This window comes from Eschrichtius robustus, chromosome 12 (assembly GCF_028021215.1).
Source record: "Eschrichtius robustus isolate mEscRob2 chromosome 12, mEscRob2.pri, whole genome shotgun sequence".
In the NCBI taxonomy this organism is placed as follows: Eukaryota; Metazoa; Chordata; class Mammalia; order Artiodactyla; family Eschrichtiidae; genus Eschrichtius; species Eschrichtius robustus.
The window spans coordinates 38,055,315-38,073,589 of record NC_090835.1 but is presented as its reverse complement, the minus strand read 5'-3'; the positions used below and the strand labels follow the sequence as shown (position 1 = coordinate 38,073,589).

Sequence of the window (18,275 nt, the reverse complement as noted above, 5' to 3'; positions counted from 1 at the left end):
GTTCAGCTCTGCCATGTGGCCAACTGACCAGGCCCCCAGGTGGTGGGACAGCCTTGGTTGAAGGGTGGGAACCCGAGTTCTCCCCAGGCTCAGGGCAAGTCGCTCCCCCTCTCTGACCTCTGTTCCCCTGTCTGTCTCTGACAGGCACCCCTCAGTACCAGCCACCAGCCAAAGGCTGCTCATCTCTGCCCTCCCCAGAACTGTGGCTCCCCCACCTTCCCACGCCTGCACAGTTCACACATGGATGTCAGCTTGCCTGGCTCAGGCCCCCTGAGTCCTCTCCTGGAGTTCTGATCCCCTGCCTGGACCCTGTCTCACTGCCTGTCCATCCATCTGTCCGTCTGCCAGACTGTTCAGGCCTCCTCTCCTCTGACACTTCTGGATCTGATGACTGGGAACCCAGGGAGGAGAGGGCTGGCGCTGGGACTGGGGAGGTCAAAGGGATTCTCCATAGGGGGTGGAGAAGCCCCAAACAGCCTTCAATGGCTTGAAGGCTGACTCTGCCAGGAAGTCCTCCTGAGCTGTGCCAAGGGGAGACTGTGCTGGCCCGTCCTAAGTACCGTTCCCTGCCTGGGGCTGCCTTTGCTGCTTCCAAACACCTGCCCAGCCCAGGCCTGGCAGTCCTGGGGGTGAATGGGTAGGGCATGGGAGCTGCCCACTCACCTACCCACCCCAACCGGCCAGGAAGGGGCTGGAGCCTAGGCACCCGGGCAGCTGGTGGATGGGGCCTCGTAACCTCGGCTATCTTGATAACTAGGCTCCAGCTGGTGTTGACACAGCAAACATGCTGCAACTCCCATTTGCCGAGGCACAGAGTGGGCAAACACAGGACGGCTGGAACAAAGGGCCTGGCAACCGTGACCAGCCTCTCAAACGAGGGCCCCAAGGCCTGTGCCAGGAGGCAGGAAGCATCGAGCAGCCTGGACAGTGTGGCCCACAGAGGTAGGAGCTGGGGACGGGCCCTTGATGAGGCGTTCAGAGAGGGGAGGACTGGCACGAGGTCCTACAGCCGAGGCTTGGCCCACACACGGGGTGGAGCTGAAGGAGCACAGGTCAGTCTTGTCCGTTGGGGCCTACCCCACATCATGCCCCCATGAGCGTCCCTTGCTCAGTTGGTGTCACCAAGGCCTGGGCATAAACTCTCAGGCTATGTTTGTTGTTCTACTGTAGAGGCAGGAAAACCGAGGCTCAGAGAATGTGAGTTGCCAAGGGCTCGGTGCCGCTCAAGTGTAGCGTGGGGGCCACAGCACCGCAGAGGGTGAGGCCCCTAATTCTTGGCCACCGCTTGGTCACATGTATTATGTGCCATGTTGCACCTTTCTGAGGGGGACTCTTGGCCAGAGGTCCTTTTGGGGGTAGTATAAGGTCAGGACTGTGCAGGTTGTGGTCACTAGGTGAGGTCTCAGCTAGACTCCAAAGAACGACACCTGCACTGGGCACAGCCCATTCCCACCTCTGCCTCAAGGCCCACCTCACGGTGCATCTGTGCACATGCTCTGCAGAGCCGGGCCAGCAGCGAGGCCCTCTGCCAGCACATGCATGCAGACGCCCAAACATGCCAACACGCACACACTCTCTCTACCTCTGGCCTTTGTACTTTGCTGTGCTTTCTGCCTTGGACCCTCTTCCTTACTCTCCTCTGCCTGGCTGCGTCTCCAGTAACCCTCCCCTCCCCACAAAGTCCCCTAGGCCTGGTCAATATCCACGGGCTCACCACCCCGGCTCCACACATTGTGGCATGGGTCACATCACTGTCACCTTGAGCAAACTGCATTCCTCAAGGGAGGCGCCCTGCAGGTACACTGTCCTTGTACCTAGTAACCTAGAATGGCACTTGTACACAGCAGGTGCTCGGCACTCAGTAAACAGAGGCTGAAGGAAGCAAAGGACACCTGAGGCACTGGTATTCCATGACGCGATGAGCCAAGGTCGACCTCGGGGGCCCCTGCCCAGGGTCACCATGGTGCTGGGGGCTGGTCCAGCCTTCAGGTGTGGGCTTAGAGAAGACAGCTGAGGGATCCATGAGGGGCCTGAGGGCCTTCTCAGCACCCCAGAGCCCCCCACCCTGGGGCTGGGTCCAAGGCACTGTGCTCTCCCCACCAGCACCCCCATGACTCACTTCTTCTGCCACAGCAGAGGCACTGCTCGCTGTGTATTTTAAGCCACAGAAAACGGGCTGAGAGAGGTGACTAGCTGCTCCCAGGACTGCCTGTATAGCGAAGGGGCCATGCTTGCAGATATACAGCGACCACCTCAGAACTCAGGCGATGAGCCCTGGCCCGTGCCTTTGTCACCTCCCCATCCTCTCTCCCTGCCAGTGGAAACAGTTACACACAGGCTGCACCTTCCTGGCTCCCTTCCCAGCCCACAACCCTTATCTCAGCAGATTCAGCCTGAGTCACTTCTGCTCCCTCTCACTGTTAGGCCAGGGCTTAGTGCCTTCCTTCTTCCCTTTCTCCAGCTTTGGAAATCCTGGGCATCCCCCACCCCAACCTTCCAAGGCTCAGCTCAAATGCCACCTCCTCCAGGCTGTCTTCTTAGACTTGCCCCTCCCATGTCAGCTGTTCTGCACACTGACCTCGTAGCTTGTTGTCTGTCTCCTCGAAGTCTAAGGTCCTGGAGGGCCACTAGCTCACTCTGCCTTAGATGCACACTACCTCCCCCAGTCCTTGTACACAAGGATTTCAGAACAAAGGGCCAGACACTATTAAAACTCAATTAAATTTCTCACTTCTCTGATCCTGAATTAGACTGGCTTGTCCCTGTGGCACCTGCAGGCCCTTTACTCTGCTGCATAGCATCTGCCCCCCATTGCCAGCTAGGACTCCCAGGGAGGTGGGCAGAAGCAGGAGAGGATCCTCCCTCAGTGCAGGCCTCTGGGGAGTGGAGTCCAGTGAATCACCCTTGGTCCCAGGGCTCATTTTCTCAATTTGGCCAAACCCACCCCCCACGCCCTAGATTCCCCCTCTTGTGGTGGGCAGGGTGTAGGGGTATTAAAAAGGGAACTCACGGCAGTGATTCCCAGCCTGCATCTGTAGCCCTCTCCATCCCAGCCACCCTCACCAGCTGTTCCCCAGGGTCCTCCAGTCGAGGTCCTGCCCTTAGGCCCTTGCTTGTGCTCTGCCCTCTGCCTGGAAGACCCTCACCTTTTCCCTTCCCAACCCTGGGCTTCTTCCTCTTTGCCCCAGCCAGCATGGTTCTGCTTTCTCCCAATCCCTGGGAGCTCTGGGAGGGGTAGGCACACAGGCTCAGGAGCCAGGGGAGCAGGGGGAATCGTGACCTTGTCTCGGCCAGGCAGTGGCTGGGCTGCCATTGTCTCTGAGCCTCTGTTTCCTCATCTGTAAAATAGGAATTCTGCCCCACAGTGAGTGGAGAAAGGCACCACGCCTAGGGTCAGGCTGAGAGCAGAGGAGAAGGTTTGCTTAATGACTGAGTGAGCAAGTGAATGACAGGGAGGCTAACTGCTGCTCCCAGGGGATGCAACTGGCATCATGAGCAGGGCCATCGGGCACGAGAGGCTCAGACACACCCCCTTGGGGTGAGACTTGGGCCTGAGGTGTCTCAGCCACGCATCCCACAGGTGGTGGGCGCTGTCGGTCAGGGTAAGCAAGATGCTTGATGTGGCTGCAGTCAGCCTTTCCCCCTGACCTTCAGCCATGGGGGAGAACTGAGCAGCAGGGTGGGTGGGTGTAAGGCTGATCCACCAGGCTCTGTGGCCCTCAGGGACATCGCACCCCAGGCCCCTAGACCCTTCGTTCGGCTAGTGGATGTGAGGAACGACCACAGCTCTTCTGACCCCTCCTGAGGCCCCTGCACCTTGGAGGAGGAGCCAGGAGAGGGGCCTGCTCCACAGGGGCAATCCCGGGACCAGGGAAGTCCAGCCCCAAACCCACAGCTCAGCCCTTCCTGACCCCCACTAGCTCGGGCAGGTGGGCAAAGAGGAGGGAATGACTTATCTTCCCTGAGGATCCTCGGCCACTCCCTAGCCATGCCCTTCCTGCATTGTCTTCCTCTTTGTTCCAGGGAGGCCAGCTCCCTGTCCTGCCAGCTCAGCCTGGGGGACTTCGAGGGGTCTCTGGGTTCTCAGCCACCTGGCAGGGATGCAGGAAGGGAAGGCCGTCCCACATGCACGTCCACCAGTTGCTGGGAGTAGCATCTTTACTCAAAGCTCATGATGAGCCCCAGGACCCTGGGGTGTATGGCGAGTGGACCCAGGCAGGCCAGCTCCTCCAAGGGGCTCCCTCTGACCCCGATTCCTGAGTGGTTGCTCTCAGGCAGGGGTGCCCAAGGGCTCCCACACAATCAGCACTCACTGGATGCCCATTCACTAATTCAACGCTCCCCCATCCCTGGGGGCCCCAGCTGGCTCCTCTGGGTGGCAGTGGCACCTTGCCAGGATGCGGAGATGCTGTTTGGGTGAGGGGAGAATAATCAGCCGTAAACGCTGCAATCAGGGAGAAAAGGCTGCTCAGGCCCTCAGCGCCCACGCGCGCACCTAATTGGCTCCACGTGTCTGCAGCTCCTTTCAAGAGCAGGAAAGTGGAAGGGTCAAGATCTCTTAATGTTCGTAATGGAGAGGGGGCAGAAGCCACCGCCAGCCCCACATAAACACCTTTTAATTGCCCAGAGAAGGGTGGGTGGAGGCAGCCAACGCTACAGAATTCCCTGCCTGTCTGTCCACCATTAGTGTGCTGTTTAGAGCTTCCCTGGTCTGGAGTCAGACCCCAGAGGCTGACCTCCAGCCAGAGCCTGGAGCCACAGCCCTGGCATCTGTTCTACAAATGTTCATGAGGCTCCTACTCTGGGCCAGGCCTTGGCAGCAGGTGATACCTCTGGCCATGTCTTCCCAGGGCCGATCTACTTGTCCAACCCCCATCAACGAATGCATCTGTGGACTCAGCTTTGAACTTGCCTCCAGCTGCCCCAAATGCCGAACTTTTCCCCCAAATCCTTGATGCCTCCTCCAGGCAGCCCCAAGCTTGCTATTACCCACTTGAACTGAAGGGATCTTCCTCCTGCTGGGCCTGCTCTATTCTGTCTGTACCTCTCTGTGGTCCCCAATGTCCCCCTGCTTATGGGGCTTCTATTTAATATGGCTGCATCTCTCTGTCCCATTAGACCTGTGGTTCTCAACCAAAGGGCACTGTGCCCCCAGGGGACATCTGGCAACATTTGGAGACATTTTTAGTTCTTACAACTGGGAGAGTGGTGTACTACTGGCATCTAGCAGGTAGAGGGCAAGGATGCTGCTTAACATCCTACGATGCATGGGGCAGCCCCCCACAACAAAGAATTATCCTGCTTAAAATGTCAATAGTTCCAACACTGAGAAATCCTGCATTAGGCGAAGCCTGAGAAAGGAAGCAGCGAGTAAGTGGGAGCTAGGCAGAACGTTCTCCCTCCTGACTGGGGTGGGGTGGGGGGCTCTATCCCACAGCCCTGGCCCCTTGGCTCTCCCCGTCGCTCATGCCTCCTGCTCCTCTGAACACCCAGCCCAGAGCCCAGTTCCTGAATGGACCCAGCCACTGCCAACAATGCATCAGTTTAATTGGGTTAAGTGGCCATTAGCGGCAAAAGCAGGGTGGCTGTGTGCAGAAGGGTTTTTAATTTTACTCTTTAAATGATGCTTGCTCCCCAGAGAGGCCACTGATGGTGGGAACGCTGCCCACTGGAGCCCCCAGAACCAGAGCCACAGACGTACCTCCCCCTGTCCCATCCATCTGGGCAACATGGGGATGGGCTGAGAGGGCTGCTCAGTGTCTCGTCTCCACTGCCCAAGGAAGATGCTGCAGGGGCAAAAGGACTTGCCCAAGGTCACTAGGTCATCCCAGAGCAACCCCCTGCCAGAGGGGACCCATCTTCTCTTCCTTTGGCCCTGTCCCCCTGTGGATAGCGAGTGCCATGTGGCCACTAGCGGTAGCACAGAGGAGGGCAGTGTCGAGGGGCAGTTTCTGGGGTTTGGAGCCCAAGTGCCTGGATCTATAGTCTGGTTTTGCTGTGAGACCTGGGGCCAGTGGTGTAACCTCGCTGGGGCTGTTTCCTCAAATGTAAAATGGGGATGAGAGTTGTGTTGTAGGGAGGATTTGCAGAGTTCTGAAGTGTTCTGGCTCATCTTAGGCTGCACACTTGGTAGGCACTCAGAAAGAGGCCAGTAATCGTGGGAAGGAATTATTTCTGCCATTTTAGGGGAAACGTCCTGAGCTCTGAATCTACACTTAATCATCTGTGAAGCACTGAAAAATACTGAAGCCCAGCCCCACCCCTACAGAATCTGCTATACTTGGTCTGGGGTGGGGCCTGGGCATCACAATTTAAAAGCCCTGCAGGTGACTCCAATGTGCCAACAGGGTTAAAAACACTGCATGGACGTAGAGAATGGACTTGAGGACACGGTGGGGGGAAGGGGAAGCTGGGACAAAGTGAGAGAGTAGCATGGACATATATACACTACCAAATGTGAAATGGACGGCTAATGGGAAGCTGCTGCATAGCACAGGGAGATGAGCTCGATGCTTTGTGACGACCTAGAGGGGTGAGGCTCAAGAGGGGGGGGATATGGGGATATATGTATACATATAGCTGATTCACAGCACTGTAAAGCAATTATACTCCAATAAAGATATATAAAAAACAAAAGAAAACAAAAACACTGCATGAAGGCAAAGGTGCAAAGGCATGGCATCTGGAAGGGTCTTGGCCCCCGGGACAGTGAGAAGTAGCTGAGGTGGAGCATGAGGAACATGGGCAGGGTGGGGAGGGCAGAGCTCGGGGCCAAGGTCTCTAGGCCCTGGACCTCAGCCAGGACTCTTCACTGCCTCTGGCTTATTTGAGGTTGGAGGTGAAAGGCTATCCCTGAGTTCAGGCTTCTAGCTGCCACACTGATGTCCCTTAAGAACCTGCTCTGGCCTGGCTGCTCTGGCCCTGGGCTTCCCATTCTCCAGGAACCAAGCCCCTTGAGCCACACTGCTCTTGGCCTTGTCCCTGACAGCAGGCTGGAATGCCCCACACTGGGGTCACTCCTCACCTCCTCCTCCTATGGCCTCTCCCCTGAGCCACACAGCAGGGGTGCCAGGAATGGTGCTGAAGGTGGCACAACCTTCAGAGACACTGTTTTCACTGTGGCCTTTATAAATGATGACTCCTGGAGCTGTGAAACCAGAAGTACTGGGCAGGGACAGTCTCCTGTCCCCATTTCACAGAGGGAGAAACTAAGGCCTGGGACAGGATGTGACTGAGAGCTCCATGAAGATAGGAACAGGGCCTGTCCTTTCCCACTGCATCTCCAGCACCAGCCTGGCACACAGTAGGCCTTTAGTGAATGTTGAAGAATGGATGGAGGAAGGAATACAACCAAGAGATGACTCTTCTGAGAAAGGGGCTCTGAGAGAGGCCCCAGCTAGGAGGACAGGAGAGTCCTGATTTGGGTCCAGCTCTGCCTCCAATGTGCTATAAGAACTTAGGAACCTCCTGGGACTTCCCTGGTGGCACAGTGGTTAAGAATCCGCCTGCTGGGCTTCCCTGGTGGCGCAGTGGTTGAGAATCTGCCTGCCAATGCAGGGGACACGGGTTCGAGCCCTGGTCTGGGAAGATCCCACATGCCGTGGAGCGACTAGGCCCGTGAGCCACAATTGCTGAGCCTGCGCGTCTGGAGCTTGTGCTCCGCAACAAGAGAGGCCACGACAGTGAGAGGCCTGTGCATCGCGATGAAGAGTGGCCCCCACTTGCCGCAACTAGAGAAAGCCCTCGCACAGAAACGAAGACCCAACACAGCCAAAAATAAATAAATAAATAAATAAAAAAAAAAAAAAGAAAAAAAGAATCCTCCTGCCTATGCAGGGGACATGGGTTCGAGCCCTGGTCCGGGAAGATCCAACATGCTGCAGAGCAACTAAGCCCGTGAGCCGCAACTACTGAGCCTGTGCTCTAGAGCCCATGAGCCACAACCACTGAACCCGCGTGCCACAACTACTGAAGCCCACGTGCCTAGAGCCCGTGGTCCGCAACAAGAGAAGCCATGCAATGAGAAGCCCACGCACCACAAACAAGAGTAGCCCCCGCTCGCCGCAACTAGAGAAAGCCCGTGCGCAGCAACGAAGACCCAACGCAGCCAAAAATAAATAAATAAATAATCAAAAAAAAGACAAAAGAAAAAAGAACTTAGGCACCTCCCTACCCCTCCTGAGACTCAAGACCCTAACAGAGCAGGCCTGGCTCAGAGGACCCATCTGCCTGGATAGCAAAAGTTCCTAGAAGGTTCCTTCCATGTCTCCTAAGCTGAGACCCCAGCAGGTTTCCTGGACTTGGAGATGATGGTTGCCTGTGTTGCAAAGTCCCTGACCTGGCCTGCTCTGCCTGATTCTTGGTCTGGAAAAACACTCTGTGTAGCTTGGAGAAACTTGTTACAAACATCTGATTGTCCCTGGTAAGATGAGATAATGAACTTCCGGCCTGCGCTGCTCAGTTCCCTCCTTGCAAGCCCCACATTAAAATTCCAGACCAGAGCAAGGGGATTTAAGTTGGATTACTGGATGGGGTCCAGGGAGAGAGGGACACTGGAGTGTGGAGGGGTCCAGACCCCCAATATCCCTCCCTCCATATGTACTCAGGCTGCAAACAAATGTGGGAAAGAAGAGCCAGAACTTGATTAAAAGCAAATTTAAAACGTAATTAAGACCAAAGCCCAGCTTGAACAATTAGGACCAAGGCAGGAAAAGGACAGTCCTCTCCTTCGCCTGGGGATATGGACAGGAGCATCTTTTGGGCCTGGAGCTGGGGGCGCTGCAGTAGGGAAAGTTCACTGGCCAGGAGACTGCTGGGCTCCATGCACACCTCCGGACTAATGTGGGCAGTCAAGGGCCTGGCTTAGGGTCAGAGTGACATGGGTTAAAATCCTGGCTCTGCCATATCCTGGCCTAATGCATGGCATGTCCGAGTCTCAGTGTCTCTCTCAGGGGGCTGCTGTAAGAATGACGCGTGACAGACTCAGCACACGCTGAGTACCTAATCAGTGAGTGCCTTTTCCTATCATTCCTCCCTTGAGAACCAACTGTGTACAAGGCCACGGGTGCCTGGGTTGCAGACTCAGTGGGAAGGAGGCAGACATCTGCACTGCCTCACCGGGCAGAGTCTGCCATGTGGGGTATAGGGAGAGAGTTCGGGTCGGAACCCCGGGCTTTGGGTTCCCCCACCCCCAAGCTGTTCATCGAGGAGTGGGGAAAGGAGCTTGGGGAACGACTCCAGCCCTGTGATGCTCAGAGGGGATGGGCAGGGGCTGGGCCCTGGGCTCCACATGGAGAGGGCAGGTTGGGCATCTGTCATTGTCACCACTCAGCACCCCCTGGCAAGGCAACTCGTCCTGAAGCTGGGGTGGGAGGCAGGCCTAAAGGCATGAAGGGTGCCCCTTCCCAAATCTATCAGATGGTTTCGACACAAGTTCAGGGCTGGTGGCCTGGGCTGGGGGGCGCAGCAAAGCAAGGATGTAGTGGGCAAACAGGGGGTCTAGAATGAAGCAGGGAGAGAGAGACTAAGAGACAGAGAACTAGAGAAAGGAGGGGAGAGTGTCCAGGTGGTGCCCAGTTCTAGGAAAGGCAAGGAGGTGGGACATGGCGTGCTGGCTGCGTGAGGCAAGCAGATGGTTCCTACAACCAGGGGGACACTTTTGGACCCCCACAGGGACGGCCGGCCCAGCTGAAGGCTTGGCTTTGCCTCCTCCTCATGACAGTTCACTCCTCCAACTGTCCCCACCTGTGACTAGGAGATCCCCAAGGTCAGGCTGGGCCCAGCTCTGGGTCCTCCGGCTCCACACTGGGTGGGAGGCCCTCAGGGCCCACCTCCTCTGGTCCCAGGAGGCCAGCCTTTCCCTAGTCCATGATCCCAGGTCACACAGGGGCAGGCAGGGGATCTCAGGGGGACAGTAGGGCCCAGTTCCTGGAGAAGGGGGTCACAGTTCCCTCCCTGGGCCTGGATGTGGTGGGGGTTTGGCTGCTCTGACTTGACCCTGCCAGGCCTCTGGTCCGAGCCTGGGCATGACATGTGAGGCCCTGCTCGTTAAAAAAAAAAAAAAAGCTTTACTGAGATACCATAATATTCACCCACATAAAGTATACAATTCAGTGTTTTTTTTAGTGTATTCACAGTTGTGCAACCATCACCACAATCTAATTTTAGAATATTTTCTTCACCCCCAAAAGAAATCCTGTACCCGTTAGCAGACACTCCCTATCCCCTCCCTTCCAGCCCTAGGCAACTACTAATGTACTTTCCATTTCTATGGATTTGCCTATTGTGGACATTTCACAGAAATGGGATCACACAATAGGTGGTCTTTTGTGACGAGCTTCTTTCCCTTAGTGTAATGTTTTCACGTTCATCCATGTTGTCGTGTGTATCAGTACTTCATTCCTTTTAATTGGACTCATCTCTTTGACAAAGGCTTGGGCAACAGCAGTTATGCCTCTGATCTGGCGGAAGCTTGAACCCCCCTCCCTTCTTTACTGCACAACCTGCCCAGGGCACCTTGCATCTTGAGAAGCCCCTTCCCACCTGCTCTCCCTGGGGTGGGTTGAGTACCGGGGTTTGTGGGCTTCATAGACCTGGTCAGCGTGGACCAGCAGGTCCTGTAATCTCACAGGACCATGGTGCCTTGGAGCTCACAGGCACACTCAGTATAGATGGGCAGACTAAGGCCCAGAGGGAGGCGGAGAAATCGTGAGCAGAATTGGAGCTCCAGCTCCCAGTATCACGTGGCCTTAGCCTTCTCTGCAAGGCATTCAGGGCCCTCCACACTCCCTCCGCCTCAGCCTGCAGCCCACCTTCCCAACAGAAGGGAGAGGTGGGGCCTGCCATCATACCCACACAGGGCCCCCGAGGCCCCAGGTCACCACTCACGCAGCCTACTCCAGATGAAACTATCCCGCTCCTACCACAGCTGCCCACGGTCCCCGCGGCACCTTCTGCCAGTGATGGCCCAGCCTGAATTCAGAGGGCCAGGAGGGCTGTGTGCTCATGGTGGGTGGGGACGTTGCCCTCACAGTGCAGGCCACTCTGCCTGGTCTTCTCTCAACCTAAACAACCGCACCTACCTTCAGGGCCTGCACCTTCCTGTCCAGCAGGCTCTCGATGTCCCCCGCCACCTTCTTCACCAACTTCTGAGGCTCATTCTCCTGCACCTCAAACAGATTCCTGTTGTCTTTGTAGATCTGGAAAGAAGCAGAAGCCTAGGGTGAGGCCAGGGTGGTCCCGCATCCCCATGTCATGGTGCCCGTATACCCTCTCTGCATAGCTCACCACAGAACAGTCCTCACCCCCACCTCAACCCTGGCTTTGGCCACTGAGAGAGAACAGGGAGGTCTGGGGTTAGGCCCACCCAGTGCCCTGATAGACTTGGAAGAAGTGCAAGGCCATGAGCTCCACAAGTTGCATTGGTTGTGTGTGTTTGGTGGGACAAGGTTGTCGCCACCTTCTCTGGGACTCAGGTTTCCTCCTCCAGGGGCCGTAAGCAGCACCTCCCTGACCAGCTCAGGGTGGCTAAGAGCAGCAGAGTGGGGAGGGTGGGCTGGATGGGAGGCAGGGTGTCGAGGGGAGATGGAGCCAATAGACACACATTGTATACCACATACCAACAAGAAGATGCTCTCACACCCACGTGTGTACATAAACCCACACACTCACACATGCATCACACACACAGCCACCTCTCCACACAGGCTCAGGAATCCGTACCCCCTTTCGCTGGTGCTCCCTCAGGGCATTTGCAGAAACTACTGCGGGAGCTCTGGGTGCCCCTAGGGGCTCCTCTGTCATTCTGGGCACAGAATATGGGGGCAGGGACCAGGGAGAAAGAGGCATATGGGGGGAATGAATCTGCCCTCTCCCTCTTCCTTGGGGGGGTGGGGTGGGGTCGGCCTGTGCGCACATGCACTTGGGCGTGTAAATCTGACAGTCTGCATCTGCATGTGTGAATGTGTGTGTTATGGCTCGACGCACATCCATCTGTGTGCACGAGCCTGAGTGTTGGGGTGGGTGGGGTTAGGGCCACTAGATAAAGCCTGGGGGCTGTATGGGAATTGTAGAAGCAGGTTTCTGTGGGCGTCTTTGTTCATGGCTGGGGTCTTGGGTGTGTGCACGTGCATGTGTGTGTGCATATGTGTGTGTTTGCATTGCACACCCCTGCATGTGCCTCTGAGCCTGAATGAGTCCATGTGTCTGTCCAGGTTACCCCAGGAAGTCCGTGCTGCAAGCTGGCTCCTTCACCAGAGGTCACAGGCTGGTCGGCACAACTGAGCTGCTGCCACCACTTTGCCATCAGGCTGTGCAGAAGTGGAGGGATGTGGAGAGACACAAAGAGGAGGTGATGAGGAGGAGATAAGGAGGTGGGAGAGGCCGCTGATGAGAGACAGACAGGCAGGGGAGATAAGGTCAGTAGGGTGACAGCCAGATGAGGGGAGATAAAGGCCTCTGGCATCTGATAGGGGAGGGAGGTGGGGGACCAGGTGCTTCCAGAGCCCTTGCTCTGCTGCCCACCCAGCGCCTGGCAGTCCAAGGGTTAAAGCACCACTCAAAGCTGGCTCAGGCAATCTCCTCCTCCCACCGCCCCCCATCCCCCCCCCCGGCTTCTCTTTTCTTTTTGTCCTTCTCTTGGAACAAAATAATTTGTGGTGAAGTCGCTCCTTCCCACAGAGAAGCAGCGATTACAGGGCGAGTTGCAGGCCTGGCTACACGGCCAGGGAGGATGGAGGCCCCAAGTGGGCACCAGGCCAGGCTGTTCCCTGGGCCCCCCAGGGCCTGCCTCCGGACAGAGGCCCCCGGATGGAAGACAACGATGGAGGCTGAGGCCAAGGAGGGGTCAGACCCTGGAGATCACTGAGAAATGCAGGGAGCCTGGTGCCTGGTGCCCACTGTTGGGGAAACCGAGGCTCAGAAATAGGAAAGGATAGGTCAAGGCCACACGACTGTGAGTGGAAAAACCAGTCACCCATCCTCCCTGACACCTTCTTCGCAGGTTTCAAGACATTAAAAATACACCCTTTCCCAATCTTGGACCATTGCCCCTGGGTGTGTTGAGGCCTCCTCTCAGCCACACTGGCTGAAACCTCGGCTGAGCACACCGCGGCCCACTGGCGTCAGCAGGGGGCGCAGCCACCTGGCTTCTCAGGGCAGGGGATAAAGTTCCCATAACTGACTCCCCTGTCAAGGTCATTCCCAGGTGCCCCAATCAGGGCTGTCCATAGTGGCGGCAGCCCTAGTATTGGAGGCTGGACCATGCAGCCTCCTGACAACTCTCCTTAGGGAACCTGGGGGCCCTCCCCTCTGCGTCCAGGATGCCCGTTGCAACCTGGCATGGTGACTGAACCAGGGCTCAGGGGCCGCAGAGGGAGTGGGTTTCCAGGTGGCAGGGTCACACCCGAGGACCCTGACAGTTGATGCAAGGGCTTGGAAGCAGGGACCCTGCTTAGAAATACCCCATCTCTGAACCTCAGTGTCTGATCTATTAAATGAGAGAATGGCAGTCCTCCCCTCACAGGCGGACCAAGGACCAAAAGATTCATGCCATGAGGAGCCTATACTTTTGTCACTGCTGCTATTGTTTAGGATCACCAGAATTCTGCAGAAGGAATCACAGTCTCCTCCCTGCCTCCACTCTCTCCTGGCTAGATCTGCACACTTAGGATCCAAAGTCATCAGCTCCCATTCCTGGGCAGGCAGCCTTGGTCTCCCTGGGTCTGCCCCCCTCCAGCCCCACCCAGGGCCTCCTTGGACAGCACCCCCTCCATCAGCTATCCTGTCTTTGTCTCCAGCACCTTGGCCTCGGCCCTGGTGGTGATAACAGGGGAGCCTAGACACAGGGACACCATGGATAGTGTACAGCCATGGCCAGCTCCCTTCCATCTCTCCCCAGGCACCAGGCCTGTGTGCAGTGGACCCTCAGCCAATGCATATGCCCAATTCCATGGTCAGAAGCAGAGCTCTGGAGCCAGCGTGACCTAGGTCTGACTCCACCACTTCTGCCTGCAGGTGTGCTGTCCCTTGGAGCCTGGGGCTGCATCTGCCATGCTTTCTTCCTGGGTCTACCCAAAGACCCACCATGACATCCTTCTGCTGGGCCCTGGTGCCAGCATTCGAGGCCTCTCCAGCTCACTGACCTGGCACTTGCATGCAGGCCTCTGCGTCCCTAGCCCATGCTGATTCCCACTGCTGCACTTTTGCTTACGCTGTGCCTGCTTCCCCTCCGCCTTTCCCCACTTATCTAAATCCTCCCTAGAGTGAGGGTAGGGAAATGGGCTAGAAGGAGTTTCTAGTGAGATGAGGGCAGAATTCCAGAACTGCAGAGGCTGGTTGAGCTACTAGCCAAGCCTGTCCCCCAATCCCAAATGAGCCCTTGAGATGCAACAGCCCTTGATCCTTCCATGCCAGGTACCTCACCCCGCTCAACATTCCCCCGGACCTGCTCCAGTTGTCCCTGTCCCCTGGGGTGGGGCCCTGAGCTGAACCCCGTGTCCCAGAGATCCAAATGACACAGCCCAGCAGATGGTCCCACCTTGGGGGATAGGTCATCTCTCCACTGATGTGGTCCGGGGAGGTGCTTTCCACCTGCAGGTCCAGGAGGAAGCCCAGGAGAGCCCAGGGCAGCTCCAGGGCATAGCCAGGGCTGGCTCCCCTCAACCACAGCCTCTAGCCTTGGTCCCTGGGGTCAGCTCGGAAGCAACAGGAAGACCAGGGTGCACCGGGGGCAGGGCCTCAACAACCACAGCAGGACTGCATGCCCACTGGTGTTCTCGGCCCAGAGAGGCAATTGGAAAAACCCAACGGCCCCCACAGCAGCGCAGCCTTCGTGGCCCCCCGGCTCTGCACATGCAGCCGGACCAAAGAGAGAGACGGGGGCCAGCAGGTCTACAGGTTGTGACAGCTCCATGCCAGCCATGAGAGAGGAGACGGGGAATGGTAGTGGCACAGGGCAGCAGACTAGGGGACAGGCTGGCTGGAGCCAGGTGGACACGTGGGGGAGGGCAGGAGACACAGCGACAGAGGGGCTGAGGAACAGGGAGAGCGGCGGCAGCTGAGGCCCTGAGGGATAATTCAGGAGGCTGTTTGCAGCTCCTCTTCCCAGGAGTTCCTGGCTCCCACATCCTGTACCGTATACCTATGGCCAGTGCTCGCCCGGGCATCCTCCTCCCCTTGAAGGCACCCCCTACCAGTTATCAAGACCTGTCCTTCCATGTCTCTCATCTCCCACCCACCCACTTCCTGCAACGCCCCCCTCCCCCGACCCCCCACATTGTTGGCCCCGACCCCAACCCTCTCTCAGCTCTAGTAATTCTTTTGTTAGGCAGCATGTCTGGCCAACCTGCCTTTTGGCCTTGGAATTCAGGGCCTGTGGGGGCCAAGGCCTCATCAGGGGCCCCAGGCCCTCTGCCTAGCCTCCTGCTTCCATAGGTGTCCCTACATAAGGGGGAGGTGAGCATGGAGGACACTTGGAGGAACAGTTACCTTGGACAGGAAGCTTGGATTGCTTGCAGGGGCAGATGGAGCCAGCCTCATCCTCACCAGCTCCAAACAGTCCTGACTGGGAGGGGAATAAGGCCTGAGGCACCTGAACATAGAGACAGCCACCACAGGAGACAAGAGGCCCCAGAACCAGTGACCTGGACAGGCCCCCATCAGACTGTTGAGGCATTTTGCTAAGTCCCAGAAGGTCAGCAGCAGTGGCGCCTGGACCTAAGCCAGCACCTAACCTGCCCAGGGAGAGGAGGAAGGTGGGAGAAATGGATACGGAAAGGAGGGCAAGGACGGCAAGGGAGAGGAGGGGAAAGGAGGGAAGAGGGACTGTGGAGGCGGCAGATACAGCCCTGTTTGCCAAGTGATGGCTCTAGCCACCCAAGGGCAGGTGCTTCACAAACTTGACCTCGCTGATGTACAACCCCTGAGGAAGGACCATTCTGATCACGCCCGTTTAGCAGATGGGACACTGAAGGCCAGAGAGGATATGTTACATGGCAGAGCTCAGATAAGAACAGTCTGTCTTATCCAAAGTGTTTGCTTTAGGTCACACTCTGTGCAGTTCTGTTCCCTGCATTTATCCCCAAACTTGAAGGTGAGGCACAGGGTATTAGCTGGGAATTTGGGGGGCCCGAAAGGGGCCTGGGGGACCCAGAGTGATGCTGAAAGCCTGAGGCCCGTGGAAGGCAGGAGGGCCATTCTGGAGGGGAAGAGGGGGAGGACCAGCAGAACCAGCCTGATAACTAACCAACCACCCAACCCTGGGAGTAAAAACAGGCATGCGTGCGAGGCTTCTCTCTGCAGCGAAGGTGAACGGGCCCTAATCTCTGGAAAATTAAGTCAGAAAGAAAATGGAACGAGAAAGATTTGATGCAGGCTGGGCCCTGCTGCTGCCTGTCTCCTCAAAGGCCCAAACTCAGCCGGGGGTTCATCTGGGTGCCTCAGCATCCTGCCCCCTTCCCCTGCCCAGGGTGCTGAGCAGGGCACAGGAAGGGTGGGGGGAGCCGAACCCCATGATATGACCTTCCTGGGGGATTTTCTCTTCTCCAACCCCCTTTAGCCATGTCTCAGTGTCTGGTCCCTGGTATTGAAAGGAGCAGCTGGTAGGAGTTTTAACTGCCCAGCCCTCATGTCAACAGGTCCCTAGAGATGGTGGGCTGGCCTCCCTAGGCCAGCCTGCATGGGCAAGCACTGGAGTGGCCACAGGCTCTGGGGTTGGAGACAAGGGCCAGCTGCTATAAGGGTTACACTTGTGCCAGTGATCAGGGGAGCCTTAGGTTGGAGGATAGGGGGCTCATGGTGGCCCAGAGATCCTGAGCTGGGCCAAGAGGGTGGTGGAGGGATGGAGGGACTGGTAGTGACAAGCTCAGGAGCCCCAGTCAGTCAGGGCAATGCTGGCCCCTGCCCTCCCGCCAGGCTGCTGCCCCTGTCTCCTGCCTTCGTGGGGAAAATCAAGGGTATTGACGTAGCTGCTAATAATCACCCTTGAAGACCATAGGGTGGATGGAGTAGCCAGGTACCTGCAGACCCTCCCACTGAGAGCACTCAGGTCAGATCCAGGACAGGCTGCACATCCTGGACGCTCCCCACACCCAACCAACCTGAGCCCCACAGCCCAGTTCCCTTGGGGCCGCTCACAGCAGGTACACAAAAACCCTGACCCAGCTGCTCTAGGGACACACCAGGCCCTGGACTGTGTGTGTGGCAGAAAGTTCCCTGGGGCAGGGGTTGTGGCCCTTCTCTGGCCCACCTGGTGTGAAGCTTACAGTAGGACAAGGGCAAGGGGCCCCCAGAGCCCTCAGAGCACACAGTTGGCGTACAGGCAGTGGGTTATGGGCCACCCGGCTGCACGCTTCATCAGCTGCTGACAATCACCAGCTGCCACGTTAGGGTCCCACATGGCCATGCCACCCTGCCACCATCCTGTGGTGGGTTGGCTCCACAGTTAGTTAGCTGTATGTGGTGTCACGTCACAAGCAGGGTTTGTATATTGTGATGCTGGTTGTCACATTATTAATAACTAACCTTCATATTGAATAGGGATTTCCTAGAATGAACACTCTGTTTAGAGAGGGTCACAGATGCCTACCCAGGCCATTACAGTGTGGCCCATGATGGGCTATGATGGAGGACACAAAGGCAGTGTTGACCTGGCTTTCAGGAGCAGATGAGGATGTGGCCCTCCTTGGTTGGTGGCCCATAAATGGCCCCATCTCCTCCCCACCCCCACCCCATGTCCTTACATCCCCACTGGGGCACTCATGTTCATGCCACAGGATCTTGTTGGGGTCTCTTGAGGCTGGGGCAGCAGAGATGGACCAGACCTTGTCCCTGCCCTCCTGGGACTCACCACCAGAGGGGACAGATGTCCATTCGGACTGCTAATGGCAGAGGGGTGGCAGAGGGGTGGCAGTGGGGAGGGGTGTTCAGGAGACATGTGGGAGTGAGACTGGCCTTCCTGGGGAGGGCGGGGGCTGGGGGTGTGAAGGAAAAGACTGAGATGGCTTTTCAGGGGAGAGGCCATCTAAGCAGAGTTTGAAAGGCTGGGCAGGAGTCTGCCAGACATGGGGGTGACTGGGGGATAAGGGACTCTAGGCAGGAGTAATGGCAGGTGCCCTTGGGCTGGGAGGAGGGAATGGACTGCTCAGTGGCAGGAGCACAGGGGCTTGTGGGAAGCAGAAGGGAAGCTGTGGGGACAGGTTCTGACAGGAAGGGAGGTAGATACCCAGGTGGCGGGGGGTGGAGTGGGGGGGGTCCTCAGGGACGGACGGGGTGTAGCC

General features: G+C 57.2%; 1 protein-coding gene across 4 annotated transcripts in view; it reads right to left on the bottom strand.

The window, feature by feature from the left end:
* CACNA2D2 (calcium voltage-gated channel auxiliary subunit alpha2delta 2) overlaps positions 1-18,275 on the bottom strand; it is a 137,000-nt gene that overhangs the window by 58,357 nt on the left and 60,368 nt on the right. For all 4 annotated transcript variants that reach the window (XM_068557437.1, XM_068557439.1, XM_068557438.1 and 1 more), the window contains exon 3: positions 11,082-11,198. In XM_068557437.1, the coding sequence (XP_068413538.1) occupies positions 11,082-11,198 (117 nt within the window). The remainder of the gene's footprint in view (positions 1-11,081; positions 11,199-18,275) is intronic.